The following is a 16,243-nucleotide window of genomic DNA, read 5'->3' on the forward strand; positions in this document are numbered from 1 at the left end:
CAGATCAGTGTTGATGCCAAGACTCCTATGTAGAAGAACAGCTGACTAAAGATCCGAAGAAGGCTCCTGAAGAGTCATCGTAAGTGTCCCTGGTCCACCCGGTAGACTGACCAGCTCTACAGTCGGCTACCTCTCTAGAACAGTCACCGTTCTGCATTTGCAACCAAAACTTTGGTGGTTTCCAGCTTGTGGTGTAAGTCACATTCCTGCCGAATTTCAGCCTCCCAGCTTAAAGGGATTTTGCTCTAGACAGTCTTCTTCAACCGCGACTGTTAGGACGCCTCCTGTAGCTTGTGTGCAGTGGCCGTCACTGGAACTCACTTCTCCCGCCTTGTGAAGTGTCATGAAGAGGTCTGCATCAGTGCTTTATGCATTTCTCCGTCACCAAGGGTTGCACTCTGCTCCTGGACCCAACTGTAAGAATCCTTGCACCCACAGCTCCTGGGCACCTCTCACCAGAAATCAACGGCAGAAAAACGAAACTCCAGTGAACCCAAGTCGACCCATCCAGAGTCAGGGGAGTAAGTAAACACAAAGCATTTGTCCTCCCTTGGACAACATTGAGAACAAGTCTCTTTGTATCCTTCCATTCCACTGCATTTTGGTCGTCGCACCTGAGTTGCTTTACCTGAAAGATAAGAACACATTTTTACTTATAAGTAACTTTGTTGCATCTCTTCTCTTGAACAGTTCCCAAATAAAAGTACTTTACCTGCATCAGATACATTTTGAGGAGAAGCATTGTGACATTTGAGCAAAAGGCCCTACTCTTCATAGGGATTGGACTTCTGAGGGTAGTGCATCATTTTTGTGACTTGGATCAATCTTGCTGCATCACCTACCTTATTTTATTAACGCAAGTCATTGAATGCATATTAGAACCTATGGTGACTGTATATATGTTTATTATTGAGTTGTGCAATATTATCACCTGCTTGTTTCATTTTCTAGTGTGTGTTTTGGGCCTAGAATAAATATAGTGTTTTTGTACATTTCTGTCTAAATTGAATTATTGTGTGCTTCACTGTGTGGACCCCTGACCCCACTCTCCTGAGAATAGCCCTGACTCTTTCTCCATTGCTACATTGATTGGTTTTTGGTTAACCTCTCAGAGTTCTCCTGCTCACTATAACTAGGGTAGTCTCCTAAAATCTGTCCACCAGGCCAGATTATAGAAATCCATGTTAACATCTATACTCAGACAGGCCCCACATACAATGTTTCATATGGATGATGTAGGCCAGGAGACACATTTTTCTTTTTTACCAAAGGTAACATACTGTGTTGCTTTCCATGCCCTTCCTATTATGCTGACAGGTCCCTCCATAATTGGATGGTAGGAATGCCCTCAGGTTTGTCCAATATCACAAAAAACATCTTGTATAGCTTTAAGCGTTTTGCTGTCAGAGGCTAATTCACTGGATAGTACCCCCACTATGAAGGGCCGTAAATATAGTACAAAAAGGTCTGGGAGCCCCTATACCGAGAACGAACATGGCCAAATAATCTGTTCTAAGGGAAGCCAGTCGAGCACCAAAATGCTAGGCAATTCTTCTCGGAACAAGAGTACCGACAGCAACCCGACACATGTTTTGGCCCAGTGTGGACTGCCTAAAGTACAGTAAGCTAATATGTGGTTGTAAACCCTGCGAAGTGGGCACCTTCCCAAAAAACAGCTTATCTGGGCGTGTTACTTCTCGGTAGAGGGGTCCCCAGACCTTTTTCCGAAAATATATTCTCTTTTCATTATCATGTCATTGTTGATGCAGCCACTTGGCAACTCAACATGCTGTCTGTAAACTCTGTGCATCGGATATCCGCTCTACGGGAGGTGCTTGGTTTGGCCTGTCCTCATGGGATATATTCATAGCTAGTCCTATCGAAAATGGTAGCTAGATTCTTTTTCCATTTGTGGTCATGGACTATCACTTAAAGGTTAGCACAGACCACATGCAAGCCAAATGGATCTAGTTTCACATCTTTTATTTTAAATGGTTAGATTGCTGGGTGGAACGAACGTCTATGGGAATGGGCAATCATAACAAGGGAGAGTTTTTACAGTGTACAGTGAGATGGAAGAGGGAGAAATCGACTCTAGTTAACAACTAAACTAGTCCAGTCCCTAACCTAACAAATGTGATTCTGAGCATCCACCCGGGATAAGGTACGATCAGTTTTACAACGGTAGCGGGCGCCCCTCTCTCGAAAGAACAGACTTGATAACCTGTTCAGTGGTTATTAACCACTTGAGTGTTCGCAGCCACTGCTTTTACTCACTGTGCCTTTCACAGATGGGAAATATCCATTTGCATATCAGTGACTGACCATCACAGGTTGGTTTAGTGTCCTCTAAAGCTCTCTCTTCACTCTTCACTCTCCTTCTCCCCTAATTTTTCCCTCTCTGTACTCTCAATACCAAAACTACACTTCTGTGTTTAGATTTTGTTGCACCCTTCTCCACCCATCTCTTCCAACTATGCCCCCTTCCTGCTTTATTCCACCTTCACCACTACTCCCACTACTGCCTAGCCCACTACCGCCTAGCCCTTTTCCCACACACCCCTACCACACACACTCCAGGCACATAATTTAGGGATTCTCCCTTGCTACCCTTTAAAAAAACAATTTAAAAAAATCTTTTTTTTTTTATTGAGTCTCCTGGGCTGTGACCAGCAGCATGTGGCTCTTTGTCTCTGGAGTGGCTGGTTTACTGATAGCTTTAGCTAGTAAGATAGCTCAGTGGGTTGAGCGCTCACTGCTGCAATCTGTGTGTGATCTGCAGGTTGCAGGTTCGACTCCCGGCAAGGTCAACTCAACCTTTCATCCTACTGAGGTTGATAAATGAGTACCAACACAGGTTGGGTGATATTGTATGTATATTTGTTCTATATGAAACGCTTAAGCGTAAGTGCTATATAATAACACATCACTATCATTTGGCCTTGGACATCGGCTTGCATTCACAGTAATTTGGTAATATGGGCCTATACACACTGATATTAACAATACATATGGTGATCCATTCTTGTATGAAATGTATATCACTTTACAGTGATATCGTAACCATATTTTTCACGGTTCCATGTCATTTCATCGCGGGATGTTTTTTCGCAGAGGGTTTTACCGCTTTTTTTTTCTCAAAAAAACCCAGCCATTTTTTTTTTTTACAATTATTTTTGGGGGTTCCCCCCGAACCCTCCATTTTCTAAAAAATTCGATAAGTTTTTTTGAAAAAAAATTAGCGGTAAAAAAACCCTGTGAAAAAACATCCCGCGACGAAAGGACGCCCTACCCTTTTCACAGTGTGCATAGAAACAATGCTGTGTGATGCCACTTCCTGTTTTGTCCAGGGGTGAAAGGTCGTGTTCCATCGATTCCTGTGATGTCACTTTGGGATGGGGTCAAATGACATCACTTCCTGTGATGTCATCAGAGGTCAAGGTTTGTGTAATATCACTTCCGCTACCCCTGGCATTATGGTGAAATGACATCCCTGACGCACACTCTGCCACTTTCACTCTCTCTTTAATTGCCACCCTTTGCTTACTCCCCTCTCTATTTTACCTCCCTTTTCACACACACTTTCCTTATTAAACTATTGTACCACTCTCTGTCTTGCACACAATACCTTACCTGCACTCTCACAAAACATTGCCACAGTTTGCTCAGCATTCCGCTCCACCTTCTGTCTTCCCTCTGGTCTCTTAATCCACCACAGATCCACTTGATCTTACCTGAACATCTTTCAATCTCCTCTGTGCTTGTTGGACTTTTATAACCTAGCCTACCCCCTTCCAACCCTCTCCCAGGCTCTCATTGGTTTCCCTGCTCACATGCTCGCCTTGGGCAATCTCGGGCTAAGCTATCCCTCGGCAGGTTGGGACTTTCCCTCGAAGGCTTTAGGAAGGCTTTTAGCCCAATCCCCTTTCGAACTCAATTTGCAGGGTGGTATCTATGTGCTCAGGGAGGTTGATTTCCTTGTGGCTTTTTTCCATTCGCTCATGAGTCACATGTCCAATTTGCTTTGCAGAGGATTTCTGTGTCTCCCCTACAGTCACTTACCCCTCTCGGTTCATTTTTTGCTGCACCAACACCCCCCTGGGATCAGCCTAGGGGTGGTAGGTTGAGTGCCTCATCTCTGTCTGGCAGAATAATGTCCAGTCCATTCCAGTCCTGCACACTCAGGAGGGTAAGGGGCTGACTCCCGAAACACCCCCTGTGGGGTATGACTGGGTTTGGCTTACACTCTGGTATGCCGCCTACCCCACAATGGGAGAGGTCCATGTTCTTGCGCAGACCTGGAAATGGAGGCAGTGGGCTGACAGTGGGCTGACAAGGTAAGGCACGGGTGGTGGGGCAACTTTGGAGGTTGGGTGGGGGCAAGGTGGGTGTTGGGGGGACATAATGGTAGAAGGGGGTGGAGGCAGGGGGAGATGGGGAAGAGGAGCGTGACCCGGCTGGACACCGGGTGGCTCAGGGGTGTCTACTGCATGAGAAAGGGGAGTTGGGTGGGGGAACGGTAATGGGTGCCTCTGGTGTTCACAGGGGTGTCCCCTGCTTTAGATAAGTGGTTGGGGCTGAGCGTTCCAGTGTTTCCCTGCAGTGCGAAAGCAGGACCTGGGAAACTGGGATTTGGCAAAAAGGTCCTGGAGATAATCACATGGTTCTTGGCATTAGCACTGCAGGCTTATTTAGCGCTGTGATGCTGGTCTTACATGTTCCACAACAATCTGAGCAGCAGCCCCAGCTGGTGTTTCTCTCAGTTCTCCGATAAGGACTGGCTCCTGCCAGCCTCTGGTTGCAGATTTGCAGAAGGTTTATAAGGAAGTCTTCTCTAAACCTCACATGTCTCACTCAATGCCTAATTGACTTGTCTACCTCCCACCTCTGGTTACACCTGCCTCCAGCTATCTGGCCTGTTGTGCTGGTCCAACACAGGCTTGCACTGACTTATCATCTTCTCCCTTTCTCAATCAATGAAAAAAAAGTTTCTTTGGATACATAATCCATAAAAGTGTGCATACAAATGCTATCCCATATATTAAGGGTTTCTACTATGTACTGTTATACTACTACTGAAGTGCTCAGATTTCAAATAAAGTGCAATAGCCCACTGACATACTAATAAATCAGGCCATGGATTATCTGTGCATCACTCAACAATGGGAATTCATGATCTCTGTTATCGTAGTCACATTTTCCATGTAGTGCCTAGATCTCAAGTAAAGTACAGTAGTCAAACAGGAGCCTTTCTCACACCTCTATCTAAAATACACATCACATGCTGGAAAGCCATCCTAACTTCCTCATTTCTCAGAGGTTTCTTTCTCCTTTTACGATGATTGTGTAATCACTAGTTTCAATAAGTCCCCTGATTTCACGGTCATTTTTCCCATTGTGATTGTGGTTTGGTATTAGTCACTTATGTATGTAGATCCACCTCTTCTCCCATGTGCGAGTGCCCGAACACTTTGTTGGAACAAGTGGGTAGGATCATTTTATGTGGAAAACCTGCCATTGTCCCAAGCTTCGGGCAATTAGGCATCCAAATCATGGCAGCCCTTCATTTGTCCAAAGCTTTTCTGTGAGTGAGTAAGTCTTCCTCAGTCTGAAGGTGGGTTCTTGTGCTACTTGTGAGCACTCCTGGTGTATGATATGTAAAGGTTTTGGTTTTACTTTGAGCTCCTGTAGGCAATCTGCTTCGGGGCTCAGGGAGCCGGTGTCTACTTCTTCCCTGCTCCTGATGCCTGACTGGAATGGCGAGGAGAGCTGTCTCTCTGGAAATGGTCCAAGCGATCTCTGATCACAGACTTCAAAGAGTATGTTTTCCTTTCATGTGTCACCCCTCTCTTGTTCAGTTTGGTACTGTGTATCAATAAATAACGCTCTATCTAAACAAATCACTCTTTGGCCTACATGGGAATTCCTCAATGGTCTTGGAGTCTGTGGTTATTCTAAGGGAGGACAAGGGGATTACTTATTTTTGACAGCCTTTTTAAACAAATTAGGTTTAAAATAAAGCAACACTTTTTGTAACTGCATGACTTATGAGTTCATTGTGTAACATTATATTATTCAGGGCTTCCATATTGGTGTCACTTGAAATTATGATTTTGAAATGAACTATAAAGACATCTTTTTTTGTTGTTGTTTCTTTTAGTTTGGAGATCAATGGAGGACCGCCGGCAATCTCTGGCTTTACGAAAGGTATTGTTTCCTACTTTGAAATGTGCGTAAATTATGACATTGTTATTATTTGAAAACATATTGGTCAGATAGCACAGTGAGCTGAGCGCTCGTTCTGACATCTGTGCACAACCTGCTGATGCAGGTTAGAATCCCGGCAAGGCCAACTCAGTCTTTTATCCTTCTTAGGTTGATAAATTGAGTGACACGCAGTCGGATAATGAGATTAACTGATATTTCAGCGCTTAGACATCTACGGGTTTGTAGCGCTATATGAGCCAGTTATTATTATTTTTATTATTAGATAGGAATGTAGACAATTATAAACCTAACAGAAAAAAGAGCATCGGGTTAATCTCAAATAGTTACAATGTCAACATAAGTAATGTATTCAAAGATGTGGGAAGTGTCAAATTCAAACATGAATGTCTGTATTAAATCTAATACTCAAGTGACCCTTGATATTGTATTCATCCTTCCACATATTTAAATATGTGAGTGAAATATGTGCAGTGTGAAATAAATATAAAATATAAAAATCAATATACTGTGATAAAACATTCTCCCTAACTGACCATTTTGGCTCCCACACTGATCGGGTGCAGCCTTTTGAGCAAGTCCATAAATACAGAGGGTGATCAGACCCCGTCGAAACAGGAAACCCATGAAGCAAGCATATATATATACAGAGACAGAAAAGCAACTCACACTTGAATTTTGCAAACTCACAGGTATCTCTGGGACAGCAGTAGATAGCATAAGCAAAATCGAACTAAACAAAAAATATACATCTAAACAACTGCCAATCGGTGATCTATCTGGACACTGCAATATACAATAACAGCGCCACATTAAAAGGGAAGCCAAACTTGACTTCATATATAGCGGAGGGAACACCCACTAAAATTTCACAGAAAGGCTGAACATTAAAAATCTGTTTATACCTAAAGAATAAAGAAAAGAAGAACAACTGGAACAAACTACCAATTGGTTGACAATAACTAGCTCCCGAAGATTGTAGGGCAGATGTGAAAGCCCGGAACATGAACCATGCCATGTAGAGCAAATAGGCAAATGATTTATGAATTGTCTCAAAATACGCATTTTTTAATAAATCCCATTCAGGGCATAATAGACATGTATCAAGTGTATGCCTGTTAATTTGCATTTAAATAGATACGTATGAGTCACAAGGTGGTTGGGTCACGCACTAAGTGAATTTTAATTGGGTTTATTATTGTATTTTTTACATACCGAAGATTTTGGATATAGTAAAATTGATCTTCATTTCTTGATGAGAGTGGGAACCTCTCTGTTCTTAAGAACCAATAGTGATGCTCAAACCTAATTGTGTTGGCTCCCACAACCACACACTTGTTGTCATGGGGATCACTGAAACATGGATCACACCAGTGATGGGGCCCCACTTGTTGTGGTCACGAGTCAGGGATATTTCAGTGATGACGCAAGACCATATTTATAATTACACTGCTGTTTATTGATAAGCAGTCAATAGGTTTTTTTTGGTTTCCGAGGAGGTTTCCATGTCCACCCTGCTTGTCAAGCCACGTGACTTATTTTCCCTTCAGTTGGGTCTTTCTTGGTTGTATCCGGTCTGGTCAGGTTGTTGCATTTGTCCTCTGTGACTTGTAGATTACATGTCACCATCTCCCATGGTGCCCTGGATTATTGTGATGGGGGTCAGGCATCAGACACTTTCATGCATTGGGACCTCAATGCTTTCCAATCTCTCCCTTCTTTCTGATTGTGACCTGTCCCCACCCTATGTTTAGATTCAAATTTAGATGCCTGGCCCACCAGGCTTCAAAGCTCTTAAGTGGCCCGGATCTGAAGTGTGGCCTGCTAGGAACATATAGTTTCTCCTATCGCCTTTATTTGCCTCCTCACTTTTTACCTCTTCTCTCTTCCTCCTTTCATCCACTCTTGTCTCCTTTCCTTTTCCTCCACCTTTCTCTCTCTGTTTCCCCCTCCTCTGTTCTGACCACTCCACCTCCTCCGTTCTCGTTTTCACTCTCTTCTGATACACTATGGCTCTCTTCCTCCTGTCCATCACCTCAAATCCTTCCTTTGCCTCCTCTCTCTGTCACATCCTTGCCTCCTGTGCCCCCCATCGCCTCCGCTTCACCTGCTTACTGCACCAACATAACCCTCTACCATAGTGCAACATAATTTCACGGTTGACCACAATTCGACTCTTGATTCCTACACACGCTGCCACACTGAAATCTTTTATAGGCCTCCATGGATGGGTTTGCAGTGTGTAAATGTTTGGTGGGAAAAGGATGTGCACATGGCTTAGGGTGTCTCTTGATTGGGCATAGGTTATATTAACCACTGTTTCCCCAGATGCCTCGTATTGGCTTGCGAGTCACCCTGGAAGCAAAGTCTATTTAGCATGCATTTGTCATCTTGAGTTTACTGTGCGGATATCCACGGGTGCTTGCATTGGCTGACTGTGGATGGGCGGGGACGCTTCAGATGCAGCAGTGGTTCAAAGGAGCTGGAGCCACCTTTTCATCCAGCAGTGTAAGAAAGGCATGATATCAAAGTAAGACAGACACAAGTGATCACAGTTCAAGGGTGTTTATTAAACTGTAAAATGGGTGCGATACATCTAAGATGGGAGCAAGCTACGGCCATCAAATAATAATAATACAGTCCTAGTGGAGTCTAGTTAAATAAAAAGGGCCTATACTAAGAACACCTATTGCCAATCTTTACTGCTATGCTACAAAATAGTGTGGGATAATGTTCACAAAAAAAAGAAAGAAGTGTTCACCAAAATGATAAGTCAGGATGTTATGGCCGGGGTCTCCCTTCCCCACGTTTTCAGCACTGGACTAGGCGGGACTCTTGAGCACAGCACACTCCTGGGCCTCTTCGACACAAGTTCACAGTTCCTTTTTCTCTATATCAGTGCCTACTTTGGCCATGTCTCTTTAGTGCAAAATCTCTTGCGTTAGAGGACCTGATATGCCAAAACAACAAAACAAACTGTTCCTTCTGGAAACCTTCACGTAGGGTGATTACTCTTCACCCTTGGATCCCTCTGAGCCGGGCTACGATCCTCCTCTTAGTGGTTAGCCTCCCTCAGCCGGGCTCAGACCAACCATTCACTGTGGACATCCCACAGTCGGGTTCATACTTGTCGTCACAATGTTGTTCACTTAGCTTCTTCACACTTTTCTCTTGACGTCCCTCAGTCGGGTTCACTATCGTCTTTCACTCAAGTTCCTTATTTGTAATATTCAAAAGTCTCAGTGTCTTTTTAAACAACCAGTTTTTAATTAGGTAACACTCATCCAGGCCCAGACCTTCCACAGCACTTGCCAACTTTAAAAAGTCTTTCAAAGACTTCTGAAGGGCGATCACGTCTCACTGGGTCACTTTGTTAGCCTATGGCTAGGGCATTTTTATTCACAATAACCAGTTCGCACGGCATTTCCCTCCACTTGGAGCAACCGCCTGTCTCACAATTCCCCCAGTCAGGTTCAAAATCCTACAATCATCAAAACTTTTGCAACGTGTCAAGGACTTTTGATTGTGCAAGGGGTTTTGCTTGACCCCTGTATGACCACCTTGACACCTCATGCCGGCCTTCCCTTTGGCCTGTTGGTACTGGTTTTGTCATGATCTCTGCTTCCAAAAGGTCAGGGTTTTCCCAACTCCCTTGGAAGCAGATCCATAACCCAGGTTCCGAGTGCCAACCAGTCCCAATTGGGACCTTTTGGACCCAGTCCTGGCGCCAGTGGCACCAGGCTCATAAATATGCCCAGTCCCAGCGCTGGAAGCGCCGGGCTCATAATGCTTGGGTGGACTTACCTGCAGCAGACCATGCTGCTTACTTGCCTGCCAGTTGAGCCTCTGATCCTCTTCTGTTTGGAACTACTTTTCCTGTTGGGTGGGGCAGGAGCCACTCCCTAGATTCAGAACACTGGAACTCTTCTGGAAAGCAGGAACTCTTTTCTTACCTAGGCGTGGCTGTGGAAGGAGACACCTAAGCACTACAGGAGGCTATTTAAACCACACCCGATGGATGAATCTTGCTTTGCGTTATTCTGCATCCTCTGCAGCAGAACGCTCATCGTGTCTTCTGCATCTGATCCTGGGCCTAAGGAAAAAGGCTTACCATCCTGAATCCAGTCTTCAGCAACACCTATAAAGACAAGAAAGAACAGGTTAGCATTACGGTCGTCAGTGACAGCTCTTCACTTACCTGGTCCATCGGCTGTCACCAACGCCTCGCGCTGCATTCCGGCATCTGAAAGACAAAGGCTTACCTACTCTTCGTGCGCTCCGGAGGTCTTCACACTGCATTCCGGCATCTGAAAGACAAAAGCTTACCAACTCTTCGCACGCTCCGGAGGCCTTCGGCCCTGCATCCCGCATCTGAAAGACAAAACAAGGTGCGTTTAAAGACATTGGGGAACTTTAATACTCACGTGCCATTACTCCTTTCCACATCTAACCCAGTGGGTATTCCGGCACCCTGCAGCCGCTCCGAACTTGTACCTGCAAAATAAAAAGACAGTTAGAGCGCATCGTGAAGCAGGCAACAAGCGCTTACTTACGTGCTTCCAGGCGCTTCTATTCATCACCGGGCTCCATCTTCAACTCACTTCAGCCCGTCATCCGCCATCGCCGGAACCCTGCAAAACAAGAAACATCATTACTAAAGACTTTAAAGACATTAGAATTACTCGAAACTTACCGTTCGTGCAGTAAACGACGGACAGCAGTCCTCTGAAGTCAAGAGGCCTGCTCCCCTTATCCAGTGAAGAAACTGGTTACAGCACCCTGCCCCGAGGCACATGGAGAGCACGGCGTTCACTTACCTAAGGTGAGAGCGTTAACCTTTGGGGTTCTACAGGAGAAGAGAAAGGGAAGAAGAGAGAGACATTCAATAACCCAGTTCCTTAATCCCATATTTTCTATCTGCAGACATCTTACCCTTCAAGTCAGACATACAGTGCACAGAGGTCCAGCCCAAAGAGCCAGCCGTGTGTTACACATCACCTTTGCAGATACGGTATACGCCCAGTCAAGACCGGCGCCTCTACGGGAATCAGGTGAGCGTTACAGGTATTTTCTTTACCCTTTTAGTTGAATATAGTCTCTTTGTTCAGGAGAGGGGTACCAATCAGAGACCTCTGAACGTGCGCCTATGTGGCGCCGGACCACTCTATCTCTGGTACCAAGTTGACTCAAAAAGGGCCTCTGTCTCTTAATCTTTTTAATGTTGCCACTGCAACCTTGAGTCTACCCCAGTTTGGCCCACTATCAGGTTTTTCAGACTCACTGGCTGTGCTGAACTCTGTGGTGTTTCTTTTGCCGCTGGAGTCAAGGACGGTACCACGATGGCAACCACGTCTCCTTGCCCTGGCTATCAGGGTGGGAGGGTTCCATGTACTGCTGACATCCATCACACCATTCGCCCGCTGCGATTCCCGGTCCTATGTTTCTTTTGTCTGAAGTTTCGTGGGTCTGGGTTGAAAAGAGCAAGGGCAACTCCCTCCTTGACGTCCTTTGAGGTCTCGCTGCCTTTCTCCTCCGTTTGAACTGCTGTCCTGTAATTCTTTTTTTTTTTTTATTTAAATTCTTTTTTTATGCAAATGCGTCTTTACAAAATATCAATACAATACTTATACAATTCATTACTTTACAACATTATATACAGGAACTTTCATAGTTACAAATGTAAAAAAAAAAAACAAGACAAGTGAATATAATAGCTATCCTTGCAACATGTATCTACAACAAATGAAGGCTTTACAAAAAAAATAATGGATTCGATTTGATTACAAAATTCACTAACATAGAAGTTATAGCATGTGAATTAGAATGAAAAGTAAATGTATCGACTTATAAACTTTAAGTCACGTCAAACAAATTTAAGGCTGAATCAATAATTTTCACTAGACGAACAGTTGCAAGAATGATGGAATTACAAGATCCCCCACATGCAACGAGACCATATCAATTCTCTCCCGACTTGTGAATGTGTGTTGGTGAAAGCATAGCAGTTAGACATTCTAGCTGTTTCAAAGAAAGGACAGATAAGAAATAGATGTTTTAAGGTTTCAGGGATATTCATATCTTTGCAGAATCTGCACGAAGTTTTTTCCACGCTCTTAACAGCTGTCCTGTAATAGCTGTTCCCTCATGCATTCGGCCTTGCTCGGAGTGTGCGCTGCCCTTTTTGTATTTGTATTTGTATTTATTAAGTTTATATAGCGCTTTCCACCAAAGCGCTGCACATTATAACAGAATACATATAACAATAACAATTAACAGTAACAGAAGAAGCAAATTACAATTTGAATTAGACCAGCAAAACAGTATGTAGAGCAATTAGACAGAAGGGAAGAGGGAGAGTAGTGCAGTAGGACTGGGAGGAGGAGGGGGGGAAAGGTGGGAGGAGCGGGAGGAAAATGGAAGGGATAAATGGGAGAGAATGGGGAGGAGGGGGAAGTGGAGGGAGGTGATCAAGGGGAAGGAGGGGGACGGTGGGGGAGGGGAGCGAGATGGGGAGAGGTTTCAAGGAGGGGAATGGAGAAGGAGAGATTTAAGGGATGAGCGGAATGAGGAAAAGGAAGGAATAGAGTGGATTGAGAGAGGTAGGGCGTTCCAGTGCAGGGGGGCTAGGAGTTGGAAGGAGCGGAAACGGGAGGAGGCACAAGGGGAAAGTGGGACAGTGAGAAGGAAGTGGTCAGCAGAGCGAAGGGAGCGAGAGGGAGTGTAGAAAGAGAGATAAGGAGGAGCTAAACCATGGAGAGATTTGAAAACTAAGCAGAGAAAATGAAATTTAAGTTGGGAGTGAAAGGGAAGTCAGCCAAGGGAGGAAAGGGAAGCAGAGATGGAGTCACGGGAGGTAAGGAGACAGAGGGTGCGGATGGCAGAATAGTAGATAGATTTGAGGGGGGCAAGATGAGAAACAGGTAGACCAAAGAGTAAGGAGGAGCAGTAAAAGAGGCGAGAGAAGATAAGGGAGGAGATTAAGAGTTTAATGGAAAGTAAGAGTGGGGCGGACTTTGCGAAATTTGAAGAGGTGGTAGCGACAGGCACGAGAGGTGAGCAAGATATGATGGGTAAACGTGAGAGAGGAGTCAAAGTGAATGCCTAAGTTGCGAGCGTGGGCAGAGAAAGGAAGATTGGAAGGAGGAAAATTAATGAAAGGCGGAGGAGAGGGAGGGGGAAGGAGGTGGAGGGGAAGAAAAGTACTTCGGTTTTATCAGTGTTGAGAGAAAGAAAGCGAGAAGACATCCAGTTTTTAATGGCAGTAAGACAGGAAGAGAGTTTCAAGTGGAGATCGGGAGAGAAGGAAGAGAAGGATAGAAAGAGCTGCGTGTCGTCAGCGTAGAAATGGTGAGAGATGCCAAATGAGGAGATAACAGGGGCAAGAAGGGAGGTGTAGAGTGAGAATAGGAAAGGGCCGTGCACCGAGCTTTGCCGTACTCCATATTTCATAGGCTGGGTAGGAGAGGTGCGGCCTCTCCAGGAAACATTAAAATAGCGGGAATGTAGGTAAGAGAATATAAGAGGATAGCCAGGTGAGTACAGAGCCTTTAAATCCAAAGGAGGAGAGTGTGTTGAGAAGAAGGGGGTGACAGTGTTAAAGGCAGCAGAGAGGTCTAGAAGAATAAGGACAGAGGATTGCTTAGAGTGTCGAGCGGAGAGGAGGGAGTTAAGGATGTACGTGAGGGCTGTTTCAGGAGAGTGTTTAGGACGGAAGCCAGATTGAGAAGGGGGAAGGATAGAGAGATTAGTGACAAAGGCAGAGAGCTGAGAGGTAGAGTTTTTGTCCCAGTGGGGAAGGGAAAGGGCAGTCAGATCTGTGTATTTGTCGGCAATTGCATTACTCTGCCTGACCCTTGTGTTGGGACATGTCAGGTAAATGGCTCTGATATTAGTCTGTTGTCGCTCACGAGGTAAGAAAGTGTTTGTGTTGAAAAAGGGGGAGGGTAGATGAGTATCTTACTGGACAGGATGGGGAAAGGGTGTCATAAGGAAGGTGTCATAAGGAAGGCGATACTGTGTCTCTCCCTTCGGTGTCCCACTTCCACTCCCCGAAGACTCCTCATCCAGGTGATACTCACGCACTTGTCCACCCCCAGGAACTGGACCCAATAGCGATGGCCGTGTCCTAGCCACCTGGATGACAGATCCCCGGGACTAGTAAGTGAGACACCTTCAGGTTTCTCACAGCAGGTGAGACAGGTGGAGGAAAGAGTAGAGCCGAAAGTGGAGCCAGGCAGTCGTGACAAATATCGTCCATGAGGGTCAGTACTGGAATAACTACATATGCTGCTGCTCTAGACCTTTGAAGGACCAAAGGAGAAAAATGCCCTTGTTGCCAACAGAAAGCCTTTTGGGCAGCGGGGAAATGACAGGAGAGAGAGGAGGGGCCACTAAGGAAATCAGCGTTTGTGAAATGATCATTGCTCTATAGGGAAGTTCTTAATGCATTTGCATTTGGAATAAAGCCCTGTCAGGGGGTGCATTTGCCGGGTCAGTTAAAGTGTAGAAGGTTTTTCCACAGTAGAGGTTGGTTTGACTTCTGGGCATGGGGTATAATTACATTGGTTGAAGAAATCTCAGATTTTGATTATACAATAATAGACCTTGAGTGGCTTCCCAAGCTTGGAGAGGCGGACCAGTTGCATATAGTGAACTCAGGAATGAGGATCATGACAGCAACCTGAGGAAAGAAAACATCCCAGGCCCACAGGCTGGAGCAGTATAACCTATCAAGAGTACATTGAGTAACATTGGGGGTGTAGGGGAACAGGCAGCTAACGTGGACAGATTATCTGCTTTTTTAATCTATACGTGACTCAGAACAAACCAAAAATACAGAACAAGCAATGTCACAGATGTTGAAGGAAATTTTGAATGCCAGACTGTCGTCGTAGGGGAAAGTTGTGGAATGTAAAAAACAAAGACAGCCATTCGAATCAGTTAAGCGATAGCTCTGAAACAGAGGCATTCATTATTGGTTACTTCCAGCAAGTCTCAAAGTACTCCTCAAAGGGACATTGGTTCTTTAACACCCTAGGAGAGGCCTGACTGTGCCTCAGAAGAACAGGGACTGGGAAAATTCAGACAAAGCTTCATCTTCTGGATTCCAGCAAAGGAATGAGACTCCTGAAGGAGAGATAATCCTTCAAGAAATGGCCAATGAGGAAACCCAAGGAGAGAAATCAATGAGGATGATAGGTGCAAATGATGGGATGCTACCACGACAAGCAGTGGCAGAGAACATGGCTGGGCCTTCCTCATCAAATGGAACCTGAGCTTTTGAACCGGTTTATTACTACTTACAATATTCAGATCACGACGGATCAGATAAGAACTGAGATTGCACTATGAGATTCTTATTGGATTGTGATAGCGCATAAGGGAATATCCCTTATGGGGCCCGCCACACCCACATTTCCTGGCAGCATCTATGACTTTATCAACCAGCATCGACCAACTTTATCCTTGTTCTCCTTTTCAACCTACTCGCAAACCTGCTCAACCCTGGCTTTCGCCCCATCTCTGTGCTATGAGCTGCTTTCTTCTTCGCCATGAAAGGCGCTGGCTCAAACTTCGTTCTCCCTCCAATCATGCCACTTTCTTTTCCTATCATACTCTTTATGTCAACTATATTAACTCTTCCAAACGCACTTATTTCTCTGACCTCCTCCATACTCAATCTACTCACCCTCAACGTCTCTTTCAAACACTAACCCAGCTTCTTTCCCCTCCTTTACCCGATCCTTCCATTAACTCACCCTTATCAGCATCTGACATCACAAACTTCTTTTCTTCTAAAATTCTCTCTGTACGCCAAGAAATTGTACTGTCACCCTCTTATAACCCCTCTCATTCACCACCCGTACCCCTCCCAACACTATCTCTAACTTCACCCGTGTCTCTGACTCTGAGGTGATTCTCCTCTTAGCCAAAGCTCACCCCATTGATGCCCCCACTGATGCCATTCCTTCCTCGCTCATCCCTAAAATCTACCCGTTGCTGGTACCCTTTCTTACCC

At 45.0% G+C, this 16,243-nt stretch overlaps 1 protein-coding gene across 2 annotated transcripts in view; it reads left to right on the forward strand.

The window, feature by feature from the left end:
* The window catches only part of ANKAR (ankyrin and armadillo repeat containing), a 1,891,262-nt gene that overhangs the window by 1,717,428 nt on the left and 157,591 nt on the right, over positions 1 to 16,243 (forward strand). For both annotated transcript variants that reach the window (XM_069615641.1, XM_069615642.1), the window contains exon 24: positions 6,161 to 6,207. In XM_069615641.1, the coding sequence (XP_069471742.1) occupies positions 6,161 to 6,207 (47 nt within the window). The remainder of the gene's footprint in view (positions 1 to 6,160; positions 6,208 to 16,243) is intronic.

This window comes from Ambystoma mexicanum, chromosome 9 (assembly GCF_040938575.1).
Source record: "Ambystoma mexicanum isolate Mex_15411 chromosome 9, UKY_AmexF1_1, whole genome shotgun sequence".
In the NCBI taxonomy this organism is placed as follows: domain Eukaryota; kingdom Metazoa; phylum Chordata; class Amphibia; order Caudata; family Ambystomatidae; genus Ambystoma; species Ambystoma mexicanum.